General features: G+C 39.0%; 2 gene segments (V, D, J or C); one reads left to right on the forward strand and one right to left on the reverse strand.

The window, feature by feature from the left end:
• Positions 1-14,837, forward strand: part of LOC119917602 — a 160,350-nt gene that overhangs the window by 64,639 nt on the left and 80,874 nt on the right.
• Positions 6,453-10,337, reverse strand: LOC119887390. The segment is given in 5 exon segments: positions 6,453-7,032; positions 7,154-7,465; positions 7,613-7,891; positions 8,113-8,412; positions 10,260-10,337. Coding segments are annotated over 5 exon segments (1,302 nt in total).

Below are 14,837 nucleotides of genomic sequence, written 5' to 3' on the forward strand. Positions count from 1 at the left end.
TACGTGAAAGGGTTTTAATGTAGACCATCATAAATTTGGTAGTAGTATTTTTTGCAAAAATAACCACTTACTATATTTGTATTTTGTGGATTTACAGGAGTTTATTGTGCTTTACTGTTGTATGAAAGAGAACAATGAGTCATATCACCTCTAAATGTCCACTGCACATTCTGTTTACTGAATATTTCTGAAAATGCCAATGCTCATAGTCACATTTTATCACACAACCACAGTGGTCAAATGACCTTGTTGTCATTGGAGTCCACTCATAAAGTGTCTGCCTCTCTGTTTCATTGAATGTCTAAGATACTGTATGATGGAATTTGTCTGTAGGGAATTGCAAAAAAATACATCCTCTACAGTACATTTATTTATGTTAAAATAATATGAGCACATAGATATTGACCAAAATTGACAATGTAAAAAAAACCATCACAATTTATTACTGTTGTCCACCATAGAGATAGTGACTGTGAGAGTTAATTGTTTTATGTGTATCAGTCTGTGATGGACTTTGGTGTTTTCCTACCACGAGCAAGAATGTTGGGACAGCTTTCATGTTCAAGATGACTTGGATGAGGTTGATAAAGAAATAAATGAGTTAATGGTTATTGTTTGTGGTTGTGTTTTACAACTGATTTTAATAGCAAGTGCCATAAAAATATGGCAGGAAAATAATATCTTGTAATCCTCTCACATACATAGTGTTTTGTATTTCCAGTCACATTGCATTTCTCTTTACTGCATCAAGACCAAGTGACGGATCACTAAAGACTCCTAAAGCATTTTGCCACTAGATGGTAGTCTACTCTCCCTTTTCTGACTTCTATTGACCAGCTGGAACTTAAACCAAAATCTCCCTCTTGCACATTAACAACCTGACATTAAACATTTTATCAAGTGCATTTGTTCATAGTAGCTTGATATCATTCTCAAGAAGGATGTATTTTTTTTTGTTTAAAGGACCTAAAGTACACAGAGTGAATTACAGAAATGAATCAATTGCAGCACGTGCACACGTAGACATCAAAATATATTTCATAAATAAAAAATCGAAACCAGGTTAGTCTCTCTCTCTCTCGTCTCTGCGCAGCAGGGCAGCACACACAGACAGGCAGGCAGCAGCTCCTCCCAGCTTCTCTCCCAGTTGTGGTGTCCTTGGCTTGTGTGGAGGATAGACTGGAGGTAAGTGGTGATGAACAAAAGACTAAACTACCAGTGAGTTTATCACTAATTAGCCAAAATATAGTTAACTTGTGTCTTGCTGACAGGCACGACTCATGAGTTAGGCTACTATCTAATACGTAAGCTGAAGTTTAGCTAAGGCAATATTTCATGGTCATACAGGGTAATGTACTGTAGCCTACTTAATGGAGACTCTGCAAGTTAATATAGTAGAATTTGCGTCTAATAATGTCAAAACAATCGCCACATTGATATGCAAATTAGGCATAATTATTTGCCATATATTTGACAAGTCACTGCAGATGAATAGTATAAAAAAGCATATGACCTCAGAACTTCCCCAGTTAATGGTTTCCATCAAGAGGCTTTTCCCCTGAAATATCATGTTTAAATATGCAGATTAGCTTGTTTTGGCTTATTTAAAAGAAATCTTCAAATGCAAACAAAAAGTTTCTTTTTCATTAAAATAAAAGAAGACAAAAACACCAAAATCTACATGAAAAAAGGGTCCTGCCTTAAACAGTAACTTAATCATTTTGAACCTCATCTAATAATTATCAATTCTTAAAATTTGTTGTATGCTGATATATCTGTACATGACATAGACAGTCCTCCCTCAAAGCTTCCTATCATGACTGCTCATATAGATATGGAAAAAGACCAATCCCTAATAATAGTTTCTTTATCTGCCCCAGACTTCTGTGACCTGTAGTAGGCCAATTAAGCCTCATTTGCTGTAACCACCGGTAACTAGGCCTACAGGTGTTACATGCACAATAATGTTGCAATTACATAACAACAGACTATGTAAAAAGCGGTTGGTCGAGATTTCATTTCCTGCCAATCAGAACTGCATCCTGCAGTTACATTCACAATTATAAATTTCAGCCATCACTCCTCAATGAACACCCTTCTCAGCGAAAGTCTGACAGCAATTTCTAAGTAAGTAGGCTAAGAGTCTTTTCACAGCTATAATGAAAAAAAAACATTTTTACACTAGTAGCATATGCTAATTAAGCCTAAATAAAAAATAAATAAATTGAAGTCCCGCCCTCGCAGCTTCTGCTTAGAGAAATTCTGGCCCTTGATCAAAAGTAGGTGAGGAGTGCAAAGCTAATTTCATATGTACATTCAAATTAACCTATATAATATAATAATATATCGTATGCTTCTTTCAAATTTGCTGTGGTTAAAATGGTTAAATTAAACAGCAAAAGAGGGTCCAACGAGGGTTAAAATGAAGGGCAACTGGACTTGGTTGAAGATACTGGAAGACGTTTCGTCCCTCATCCAAAGGACTTCTTCAGTTCTGACTGACTGGCAGGGAAACTCAGCTATTTAACCTCAGTGGGGTCGTTATCCCGGGTCATCGATACCGCTGGTTCGTTAGTGTTCCTTGTTGCTGTGACGACAGTCGTTACAGTCGTTGAGACTACCTGTGGCCAAGACTGAACGACCATCGTTGGTATCTTCACCTGAGGCCAATAGGTTACGTTTGTTGAGTTTCCTGGGAAGTGATGAAAGGACAGCATTGTAAGTGGGGGATAAGTGGTGGCGTAGACCCCCTCCCCTGTTCAATGACGGCTTCTCAACCCTGGTGTAGATGGCTTCCTTGACACCTCTTTCAAACCATCCATCTTCTCTGTCTAAAATGTGCACCTGGTGGTCCTCAAACGAGTGTCCTCTGTCCTTCAGATGTAAGTAGACAGCAGAGTCTTGACCTGAGGAGTTGGCCCTTCTGTGTTGAAAGAGGGTATTTATATAATAATGGAATACATGATTAGATGATAATTATTGCATTATATATACAGTATTTTCTCTAAATCTTTCAATATGTTGTTTCCGCCCCTTAACAGCAACTGCCGTTTTGTCATATATTGCTCTGTTGTATCTTCATTCATTTGTGTAAAATGCCCCCACCGTTTAGGTTTTGATCCTGTCCTTAGTCTGACAGTTGGGAGTTCTCATACATAACTAAAAGAAATTAGTAATGAGGCCAAACTCATCACGCAAGAGCTCAAAGACTTCTATCTCATTCTGCAGTGTTCTGCCATGATGCTGTAGATACCAACAAGAACACTAATATGAAACTATCCATCTCTATATCAGCCATGAACTGACAACTCTGTACAGAAAACGAACAACATACAGTAAGTACACATATAATTATACCATAAATGATATTTCTGCCTTGTTTAGTCTCCACCAGTGGTGGACAGTATTTTCTTTTCATGCCACATTGTACTTCTACTTACTTTCTTATTTGTATTTTTAATCACTTTAAGATTTAGGCAGACACAACAAGCATTGTGGAGGTGTCACTTGGCAATTGTGACAATGTTTCTCACTATCTTCAGAATTTTTACAATCACGTAATGGAGTAAACAATTAAGTGGATTAATCCATAATGAAAATAATCATAGTTCCAGTCTGATAAAAAATAATTTAACCTCAACAAACATTCTGCTTTTACCTTGATGAATTAGTAAGTTTAGTAGTAAGATTAGAACAGTAATAATCATAATATATAATAGGAACAGTCACAGAGGACATATTTCTTTCTGCTTTGAGTACTTTTACTTTTAAAACTGTAAGTACACTTTCCTGATTATCCTTACATACTTTTACTTAAGTAACATTTGGGATGTCTGCCTTGTTTAGTCTATTCCCTGCATGTCCTGTATTGAATTTAATATAATTTGATGAGCGATTCTACGTATGTACAATTTATCCTGCTTTTTCATGGTATTTCACATTTGTGAAAAAGAGTTATGATGACACTTTTCTGAAGAGTTTTTGTGTTGCCTTTGACTGTGAGAATGTGTGCCTGCTGTACACATGTTAGCCACTTCCTGCCTGGATACATGCTGATATGCAAATAAATGCAGTGAAAGAGGAGTTTCTCTCACTCGAGGAAGTTTATTTGTAGCTCTGACAGTTTCTACAAAGTTTCACTGCTACAGGTGCAGTCCCAGAGGTGCAGAGAGAGAGGGAAGTGACTCTCTAAAGATGATATGTTTAGAAACTCCAGGAAATTGAAAATCCTTCAGACTCTAACTGATAACAGATGTTTACAGTATGTTGATTTGATGTGGTGTTTTTTTTAGATGCTACAGATGCTTTGTTTATCACAAGCACACAATCGATTATATTCATACTCCCTTTAATGTTTGTGTGTCTCTCCAATTTGCATCTAGTGTATTTGCAAGTATCATATCTATTGAGTTAGTGATGAATTCAAAAATGATCAACAGAATCACCAAATATGAAAAGGATTTATAGTCAAACTAAAAAATGCAAAATAACATATAGAATCTATTTCTACCATGCGTGTTATTTACATCAGTGACAAGTTAATACTACACTTCACAAACACATTTTAATAAAACTAAAATGTAAGTAATCAATAACTTCTGTATCATAATGTGACAACAAACCAAATATATTCATTTAAACAGTTAAGAATTGCAGTTGTATTTTTAATTTTTCTACAGAAATCCATTTTCAGTGTTTAGTTAATCATTTTAAATGTCACATACTTCACATACTTTAGTAAATGTGTAGTAGATTTTCAATAATGTCCAAGTTTAAAAAAAAAAAAGATGAAATACAACTGAGAGTCTCTGTAAAAGTCGTCTATGCTGTCCATCCACATGATCCTTTATCTTTTCTTCATCTGAAAAATAAAAATCAAAACAATTAGAACACTTGTCAAATTCAATCTGGAGTTTCACCCAGCTGGAAAATTGAAGACCAAATGATCTGTGTGTCTTCAGCAGATTTGCTGCAGGCTGGTGTTCTTTAACAATTAATATTAATGGCTGGACTGGATGATTCGTTCATTTCAATAACAATTTTCAAGTACTTGCATAAAAAAAAATTATCTTCAGAAACACCAGGACACTGTAACTATGTGTTATTTGTTACTAAAATAAGGTATTTGCAATGTTTAATTCAATTAACTGTTAATTGTTATTTCTTTGTGCTGTGCAGCATTTTAAAATATGCTGGGTGGCTGTGCCATTAAACTTTGTTCAGAACAGAGTGGGAGAAAGAAGTGGTACCGTTCACACCACTTTACTGTGTGATTGTCTCCATCAAAATCAACACAATAAACCTGTAATGTAATATCACATTATTTTACTTGACAATGTCTGTTGTATAAGTGAAATGCTGAAAAGGCCTGCATGTTTACCTTGACCAGGCTGAATATCATGCTATAGAAGAAAGAGAATATGAATAGGAATATGAAGGAGGAGGTTGTGGACCACAGACTGCTGAACTCATCCTCTTCATTGGCATCCTCTATGCAGCTCAGAGCCCAACTCAGGTTTGACTCTGAAGGAGAATCTAAGAAGAGGTGGTTAGATGAGGGGTGTGTGTGTATGTGTGTGTTAACCAAGGTTTACAAAAGGGGTTACACATGGTAGCTCCTCTTTAATCTTGAGAAGCTGCAGAGCTGCAGTCTCTATTCATTCAACTACTACACTGTAAATTTCCAGTTAAACTGAGGCTTTTTGAAGATCCTTTTCTCTCTCTCTCGCTTGCCTGTCATTCACCGGTCTTGTGCAGTTTCGCGTGCATTCTGTGCTGACGACAACTGCATGCACATCGCGTTTCCTTGCAGGTCTATTTCAAGAAGCCAGCTTAGAAAGTCCCGCAAGGTGCGGACAACTCGGCACAACACCAGTGAAGCAGCTTCCTCTTCGCCCACCACACACATACACGCTACGCCTACACATGCGCACTGATGACCCAGGGTTATGGTTACAATTTTGGATTTATTTACACACTTTAAAAACATTTATTGAAAGTTTTATTTTTTTACATGTTTATTTACAGCATTAAACATGTAAATGTATATTGTAATAGGCTGTTTATTAATTTACTGGGAGAAAACTCATAGTTCTATGTAAAATCAGAGGTTGAGCACACCCATATCGCCAAAATGGCACGATCCTCGTTTCGCTGCAAAGCTTCGATTGAATCAGACTCTGCCCATCCAAACATCGACTATTCGGGGTCAGCCCTAGTTTTTTTATTACGATTACGAACACATTTATGAACATTTTTAAAGAGAGGAAAAGACGTCTACGTTTTTCTCATAATAATAATGCTCAAACTAGAATTGAGCATTATTCACTGTTTGATCACATCATGTGTGGACATTTCTCCATATGAACATATAGTATGCTACTATGACTTTGTGCTTTCTTTTCAGTGTGTTTAAAAAAAATTAAGTCATTCATAAACATGTAACAAAAGTGTCTCCATGCAACATTTATTTGAAACAGTCAGCACACTTCTCAAGCTGTTAGACAATGTGACAAAGACAGAAACACAATATGATGACAAACAAAACTAAATTAACATGTTGACACTTATTTTTACAATCACAAAGACTGATGACATCACAGAGTGCACAGATTCATGGCGGAGTACACACAGAGACAGAGCAACATGTTAGCACAAAATACCACCAAAGCTGAATCTACTATTAATCACATTCAATTGAGTTACCCTGGGCCTTAGACACTCCATGTGATGTTTTCATGGACTCATTGGTGCCAGCAGGCCAGACGTTGCAGTAGAACATGTTGTGCTTGTCCCACTTTTCCTTGGTGGTGGTGTAAACACTTGTAACTAAGTAGCCATGTTGGATCTTCTGTGGGGGGAAGTTAATGCCATCCATATAGATGCCGGCCTTATTTTCAGTACCTTCTGACCAGGCGACGTAGTAATCCTGCAGCACAGGACCAGAGACCAGACACACCAGAGAGACCACAGCTCCTTTGTTTATGTCCTCCTCTGGGAGGACATGGACTGTCACGTTTGGCTTCTTTCCTTCTAGAAGAGATACTTGGTTTACCAACAAGGTTCATATATATGCTTTATGTTATGCGTTGCAGCCTCAGCAGACTTACAGATTAGTGTTCTACCAATCCGTCTCCATCACTCAGTAACATACCTCCTTTGTGGACAGTCAGATCTTGAATAACTGGAGTCATATCGTCTCTAATAGCAGAACAGCGCACTTTGTTGACACTCTGCCACTCAGACAGACTACGAGTTATCATGCTGGTTTTGCTGTGCTGAACGCCGCTGGACGATGTTGATTCAGCAATGTTGTTGGTCACATCTTGTTCATTAATTTGCCAAGTGATTTGAATTTCACTAACAATGGTCTCGTCCTGTCCAGTAATGATACACTCCAACTTTGCCTGTTTGTTGTTAAAAATTTTTTTGGCACTGGGTTGGTTCAGAGTCACTGTGACAGGAGCTACACAAAAGACAGCAACATAGTCAGAAGCATTTTGCAACATTTAGAAAAACTGTGGACTTCACATTTATGTCATGTAATTTATGTCAAGATCCAGCATAAACTACTTTATGTCACTATTTAGTGATAACCTTTGTAGCACTGTACCTTTTGAGGCCTTCTTTTTATATTGTGTTCCTCTGTAAGTCACCTCACAGGTATACACAGCGTTACTGTCCCAGTCTGCATTGTTGACCTTCAGGACACTGACAGCTGAATGTAAGTTTCCAGTTCTTTGGATGGGACTTTGAATGTAGTCGTTCAACTCTGCGTCATTCTTTTTCCACTTGAATGAGTCAAGTTTTCCATCACCACATTCAATCGTGCACACCAGGGCCTGGGTGTCTTCACTTGGCACTGATAGCAAAGTCACTTTTGGAGGAGGCTCTGAACAGGTGAAGGAAACAGCAGTTATAGTCATTTATTGCGATAGTATTCTGTATCATTTGACTGCAAAGTGATAAGATGATTGTGCTGTGTGTTTCAGGCAGACAAAGGAAAATGTGAGGGAATAAATATTGTTCTACATTCATTGATAAAATCAGGATGAATGAGGAGAAAATATTGATAAGAAATCAGAGGCATTAGTAAAATGAAAAATCACATACTTTGCACTTGCAGATTTGTGGGAGATCCGTTGTGATTTACAGAACATTTAAAAGACTTCCTTGAATCCCAGTCAGATTTTGATACTTTGACCAAACTGACTCCTGTATATTTGTTGTTTTTCTCAGCTGGAGGATAATTTTCAGAAGTCAGGGTTCTCCCACTGGCATCGGTCCACTGGAATGTAAGACTCTTTGGGTAGAAGTCGCGTGCAAAACAACCAACAGTGATTTTATCTCCAGACCCAGGTTGGCACTGAACCAAAGGGAACAGAGTGGGTGGTGTTGGTGGTGTGGGTGTTCCTGAGAAAGTGTCAAAACATGTAAATACAAATGCAAGAACACAGATGATCAATAGCTTGTCTAAACTCTTACTACAAATACTAGTAAGGAGAATAACATGCTCCTTTGTTATCTTTATGACCATGTAATCACCATGACAATAATATATCTAATCAGTATTATTAATATTAAAATGCTGCTGCTGAAACATAAAATGATCTTTACCCTTTCCGAGCAGCAACATCATGTTTATATAAATAATATAATGGCTAATGTAAAAACATCTGCAGGATAGCACCGATAACTCTTTGACTGATGAAAGCAAAGAGAGAAAAATCATTTTAATGAATACTACATTCTAATAAATAATGTCCTATTGATTATTTTGTTATTTTTTATACTCTGGCACTAATATGTAATACTGCATATTCACTACTCTTTGATTAAACGTAATTAATCACTTATTAATGTGTGGTAACGGCCCATTGGAAAGTACACTTTGGGTGTAGAGTTGCACTGGACCAAAGGGAACAGAGTCGGTGCAGTTACAAGTTTGCTACGTCAGAACTTATTCAGCAGTGTTTCCATCTCTCATTTAGCGCATTTACACTTTTTCAACAAAGGCAAAAATCACCTCAAGCGAGCGTAAAAATTTTTTGGCAAAATTAAGGATTTTTTAATTTTATTTTGCCGTGTCCATTAACCTTTTCTAATGCGATACTTCAAAATGCACATAAAAAATGTTGACGGAAACACGGCATGAAATTGTGAACTAATTTAAAAAGTGTTTAAAACATTCAATTAATGCTGAGCACTTTGGGTATAATATTAAACATACTTTATTTTATCTTTAGAAACATGTGAAACTACAAAATCAGCATTACTGTAAATATGAAATATGTGAGCTTTTCTTAAACAACACTGGTTTGATCTTAAAAAGTTAAAAAAACTTTATAGTACCTAATAAAAAGACTGAATAATAATGTTAATATAAAAGATTATATAAATCATCATCCATTATCCATGATAAATGTGTTACCACAGTAACACATTTATTATTTGTGCTTTTGTGTTCAGCACACAGATAAACAGACCAGAGCTGAGCGTGTTAAAACAACTGCTTCCACCAACATTCAAAACCACAACTGCTGCTTTGTGGGATCAAGGGTCAATATAATATATAACAATAATAATTAACATATTAAATTATTTCCGATGATGATTTTGTGCTTTTTTTTAACAGTGAATTAAAATACCTAAAAGTGTTTTGGGAAGAATTACAGATAGTTGATGTGAAATGATTCCTCTAAAAACCTTAAGTGCAAATGCATACAGTCCTTTAATAAAAGTTGTCCCTGTGGTATTTCAAATTAAATTATATACTATAGCCTACTATATACGATGCTATATAACACAATGTACTTCATTATGTCTTTGTTCAGTGTTCGTATTTAAACACACAAAGAAAATATATATTACTATGTTGAAGGGAAACTTCTTACAAAACAAAATGCAGGTATGGTGCTGTACGGTATATAATTACTGTTCACAGTAATAAACTGTGTTGTATAGTAATGTGAATAAAAAGATACAGACATTCATCAGCAGCAATTTTAATCCAGCTGAATACATTTTAAGATCAAGTCAAACCACCTCCTGCATTAAGCGATAACGCCAAACAAGAACTTTTTCAAACACTTTCTAAGAAACAGCTGCGTTAAAAACATCTGGCTGCTCTGTTTTCTAGTTTGTCCAACATGAGTATGAACTGAAATAAGACCATAATGTAAACCTCTTCACCAGCAATATTTATATTAATAAAAGAAAAATAAACTAGTGAGTAAATATATAATTTAAATGTGTCTTACCTGTAGATACTGTGACTTCAGTCCCACGACCCCAGTAGTCGAAAGCGTCACAGTGCTGCATCTCCACTCACTGCTTGTACAAAAACCTCACACCACACAAACCAGTAAAATGTGTTAAAAGCTCAGAAATACACAGAAATCCTGGTCAGTATTTAATCCTGGTTTCATCTATGTCATCTTCTTAGTCAGCTCTTCAGGTTAAGATTTACTGGAAGATAACGTTTACCTCTGGGCACTAACTGTGACTTTAAAATACTAACTTATTAGTAAGTACTTATCTGCTTATTTAAAATGATAAACACTACTGTGTTTATCATTTTAATATTCCTCATATTCCAATGAGAAAAAGAACCTTTTTCTGCCCTTTATTTCCATCACAAGAAAGGCAGGGTGTCAGATTATTGCTCTGAAGTTTTTGTATGGATCTATATCACAGTGCACCCCACCCACCCAGCTATCACTGTGATAAACCTTAATACAAAAACCACCACACTGTTTCCTGCACTGGAGAGTCAGGGGACCTATGTTGTCAGCATTGGGTAAAAATAAATCAACAAAATTATATTTAAGATTAAAATTGGTGAATTTTTATTTTGCAATACTGATTTCATACTTTATAAATAAAAAATACAATGATAAAATCATAATCATCATTTTTTCAATAATATACCATGACAAGCCTTATGTATACATTTTAATCTAAAGAACTGAAATATATTCCTGTTCCTGTATATAAATAAAATATAGTTAAATATATTGATACAAGACCAACCATCTAAATAGAGGTTTTCATCTTTTATTAAGACCCCGATGTCGGTCATTTTTAAACTCTCAGGTTTTGAGGGACTTGAAGAACACTGAACAAAATACATTCAAATGAAAATAAGCAATTGATAATATGTCAAATGAAAATAATTACTGTTGTTATAAAGTTTATAAATATGTAAATATCAAAGCAATGATGTTTAAATTTGATTCAAACTTTTTTGAATTTGGTCTTTTTGGCAGCCACTAGTAGGTATGAGGGGTCAAGAAGGACTAAGATAATTTTTTGTAAATGTTCTTACAGATAAAGTTCTGCTCAGCCTCATAACAAGAGATGATCAACCTGATGGTGTGTAAACTCCACTCTTTGTTTCAGTTTAGGAAAAGTTAGAATTAAGGCATATTTTAAAAACAACTTGTATAAAGGAGTTTTACAGCACTTTCTATCTGTGAATGTCACAGTGACATCTGCAGTGGTTTATGTGCAGCTCTTTGTCTTTCTGTATCACTGTGCTTTCGAGCACAACAATAAAGAGAGTCTCCAGTTGTCAGGCTGTTCATTTGCAGATACACCAGTGGCCTGTACTACGAAGGGATGGGGGTTCAACCTATTCAGAGTTAACTCAGGGTTGACAAACTCTGACCGCCTACACTGGAGTTAAACGGTACTACGACAGTGGATAATAAGGGGTGTGCAATGGCGTATTTTACCCAGAAGAATCCATGTCATGTTGTGGTGTCGGACAGAACGGACCCAAACGCAACGCTTGTCAGTTTGCAAAAGAGGTTTATTGAGGGAAAAGAAGGAGAGGAGAGGCGGGAGGTGAAAAGAGGAAAGTTGGACGACGGCAGACGTGGGTGCGGGGGGCCGAGGAGCTGGCGGGGCTGGAAAGGTTCAGGTGAGGCGACCTGTTGATGATGAGGCTGATGGCTGGCAGGTGTGGCGGGCGGAGGTGGAGGTTGACAAGACACAGGTGCAGATCATCAGCTGGGATCCCCGGCCTCTACGTCGTACATCAAGGAGGCGGCGCACTGAGTAGGCAGGCTGGCCATCAATTATTCAAGGAGGGGGAGGCGCCGCCGCTGGTACGGAGAGGGAGCTGGTGGAAACCGGCTTGATTGGGGTAAGTGTTTTCGAGGAGGTCTGTAAGGGGAGTTCCTTGGAGGAAAGCCAGACCTGCTGCCCAGGCGGCAGGCAGGCACTGGGGTCCGGTGGCGGTCTGCCAACTCTCCCTGGCCTCCCTCCAAAGTCTGCGGCAGCGTCGAAGATGGGCCTGTACCGAAGGAACCACTACCTCATCTTCTAGTGACGGGAACAAGGGGGGTTGATAACCCAGGGATCACATGAACGGAGACATACCAGTGGCGGCGCAGATTTGGGAGTTGTGGGCATACTCGATCCAGGGGATGTAGGAACTCCAGGAGGTGGGGCTAAGGTATGCTACACACCTGAGCGCCGCCCCCAGGTCCTGGTTGACCCGCTCGGTCTGCCCATTGGTCTGGGGATGATAACCGGAGGAGAGACTGGCGGTGGTGAATTGGGGGCCCCGGTCAGAAACTATGTCCAGGGGGATGCTGTGGAGGTGGAAAACATGGTCTATGAGGAGGCGGGCAGTTTCCAGAGAGGTGGGGAGTTTGGGTAGGGGGACAAAGTGGGCGGACTTGGAGAAGCGGTCAACCACTGTGAGGATGTTTCCATTAGAACTAGGGAGGCCGGTGACGAAATACAGGGCAATATGGGACCAGGGGCAACTGCGACCGAAAGGTGGAGGAGCAGACAGGCGGGTGGCTGGTGGGACGGTTTGGCGCAGGCGCACACCTTGCAGGCTGCTACAAAGGCCCGACAGTCCTTGTCCATGGCGGGCCACCAGAACCGCTGGCGGAGTAGGAAGAGGGTGCGAGCCATCCCTGGGTGGAAGCTGAACCTGTAGGCGTGCGCCCTTTGGAGGACCCGGGAGCGGACACTTGAGGGGACGTAGAGGCGGTTAGGGGGACCGGCACCGGGATCCGGGTCAGTGGACTGGGCGCAGCGAACAGCAGCACCACCCAGACTACAGAGGCGACGAGGTAGACGCGTGGCAGGATGGTGTTGGGGGGGTCCGAAGGGGTATCTGGGGAGTGGAGACGGGAGAGAGTGTCTGGCTTGGTGATTGGTTGGTTGATGACTCTTTCAATGACAATCGGACCTATTCATAGTTTTCAGTCACGTGATATTCGAGGCTCCCTGGAGGGCAGAACGGTGCTGGGGATGGCGGCCGTACTCTTTGAGACTCAGCAAAAGCCGGCAAATTTAACTTCACACGTTTCTTTGGATCACCTGTCAGCTAAAGAAAAGGTAAGATATGGACAAAAACTGCAAGTGTTGGGCACTTGCGATCCATATACAGCACCCGTTGCCGTATTTCTGCTGCTAAAAACCGCAAGGTCCCTGCCAGCGCTCGGCTTCGGTGATGTTTACATTTATCTTGTGGAGAATCCCTCACCTTACACTGCTGCCAAGATGAAAGCATATAAAAGCAATGACAGCTATATGTACTTTCGATCTGGATGGGTTAATAATGCTGCTGTTTGGGAGGTGAAGAGTAGCACTGCATGCACAGATGAAGCCTATGTCTGGAATGAGCCAAGTATGGCAGTCGGGTAGTAGGGTATGCACCAGGGAGCCAGATAGCCCAGAGAAAGAGATCTGTTGATGGGTGTGGTGTCCTTCCCCCTGCCAAGTTTCCCTCTCCAACCCTAAATGAATGTGCATCATTCTACAAAATGCTACATCTTTCAGAAGACACTGGGTATCAACCTGTAAAAGCTTAATTTTGTCTATTGTCTCTGGCCATACAAAGAGGTACATACCTCGGGCTGTGCAACTGAACATCCCTGCACCCCTAATAGAGATCTAGGGGTGCAGGGATGGAGGGTTAAGGATAACAGAAGAACAGGTCAGTCAGTAAATACGATCGAAGATCATGATCGAATGTCAGGAATATCACAGGCACAAGTGTAGAAAAGTTATCCACACAATGCAATACTGTCATTTTCTAATGTTTTGAATAAACATTAATTCATCATTGTTTATATTTGTCACATATTACAAACTTGTTAACTCAAAGTTGTTTATTTGTAGTGTCATGCAATAGAAAGGGATATGAGACTTCAATCAAAATGAGCCATGTGGTTTGACCAGAAGGCAGGAAGGGTGACTGCATTAAAAATTAGAGCTGCCTGCCAGACGAGTTCTGAGGAACCAGCTGTCTCCCTGCTGAAGAAGCTGTGCTACACTGTGGCCTACAAGGCCCCAACCAACAACACACCACACTCTCTCAGGTATTTACATCCACTTTACACTGGATGAGAGCAGCACCCAAAAATATTGATATCAGAATTACCAAGTAGGACTAAAGCTACATAGAAGTGATGTGCAGAAAAGTTTTTAATAATCTGAAAACACTCATCTTTCAAAACATTGTAGTTGATTATTTTCTGGAGTAATTAATAAATTGTTAATTATTAATAAATTCAGTGTTCTGTCATAGGAGTAAAGAAACCAGGAAATATTTACCATTTAAAATCTGGAATTAAAGAATGTGGACAAGAATAAGTCAAAACAATTAATTGATTATCAAAATTTATTAATTACTTAACATTTGTTTCTATCAATTGATACTTGATACACGATTTTTTCTGTTTCAGATGAGGCACTGATCACGAGAGTAAGGTAGTTGATGAGTATGCCAAGATGATGGAGGGACACCACACAAATCTCTCTATCAGGAAAGGAGGACTGGTCATCAACCCTAAATACTCGTGGTTAGGGGC

The sequence above is a fragment of the Micropterus salmoides genome, unplaced genomic scaffold (assembly GCF_014851395.1).
Source record: "Micropterus salmoides isolate LMB-PRFRI ecotype aquatic unplaced genomic scaffold, ASM1485139v1 Ms_hic_scaffold_10, whole genome shotgun sequence".
NCBI classification, from domain to species: Eukaryota; Metazoa; Chordata; class Actinopteri; order Centrarchiformes; family Centrarchidae; genus Micropterus; species Micropterus salmoides.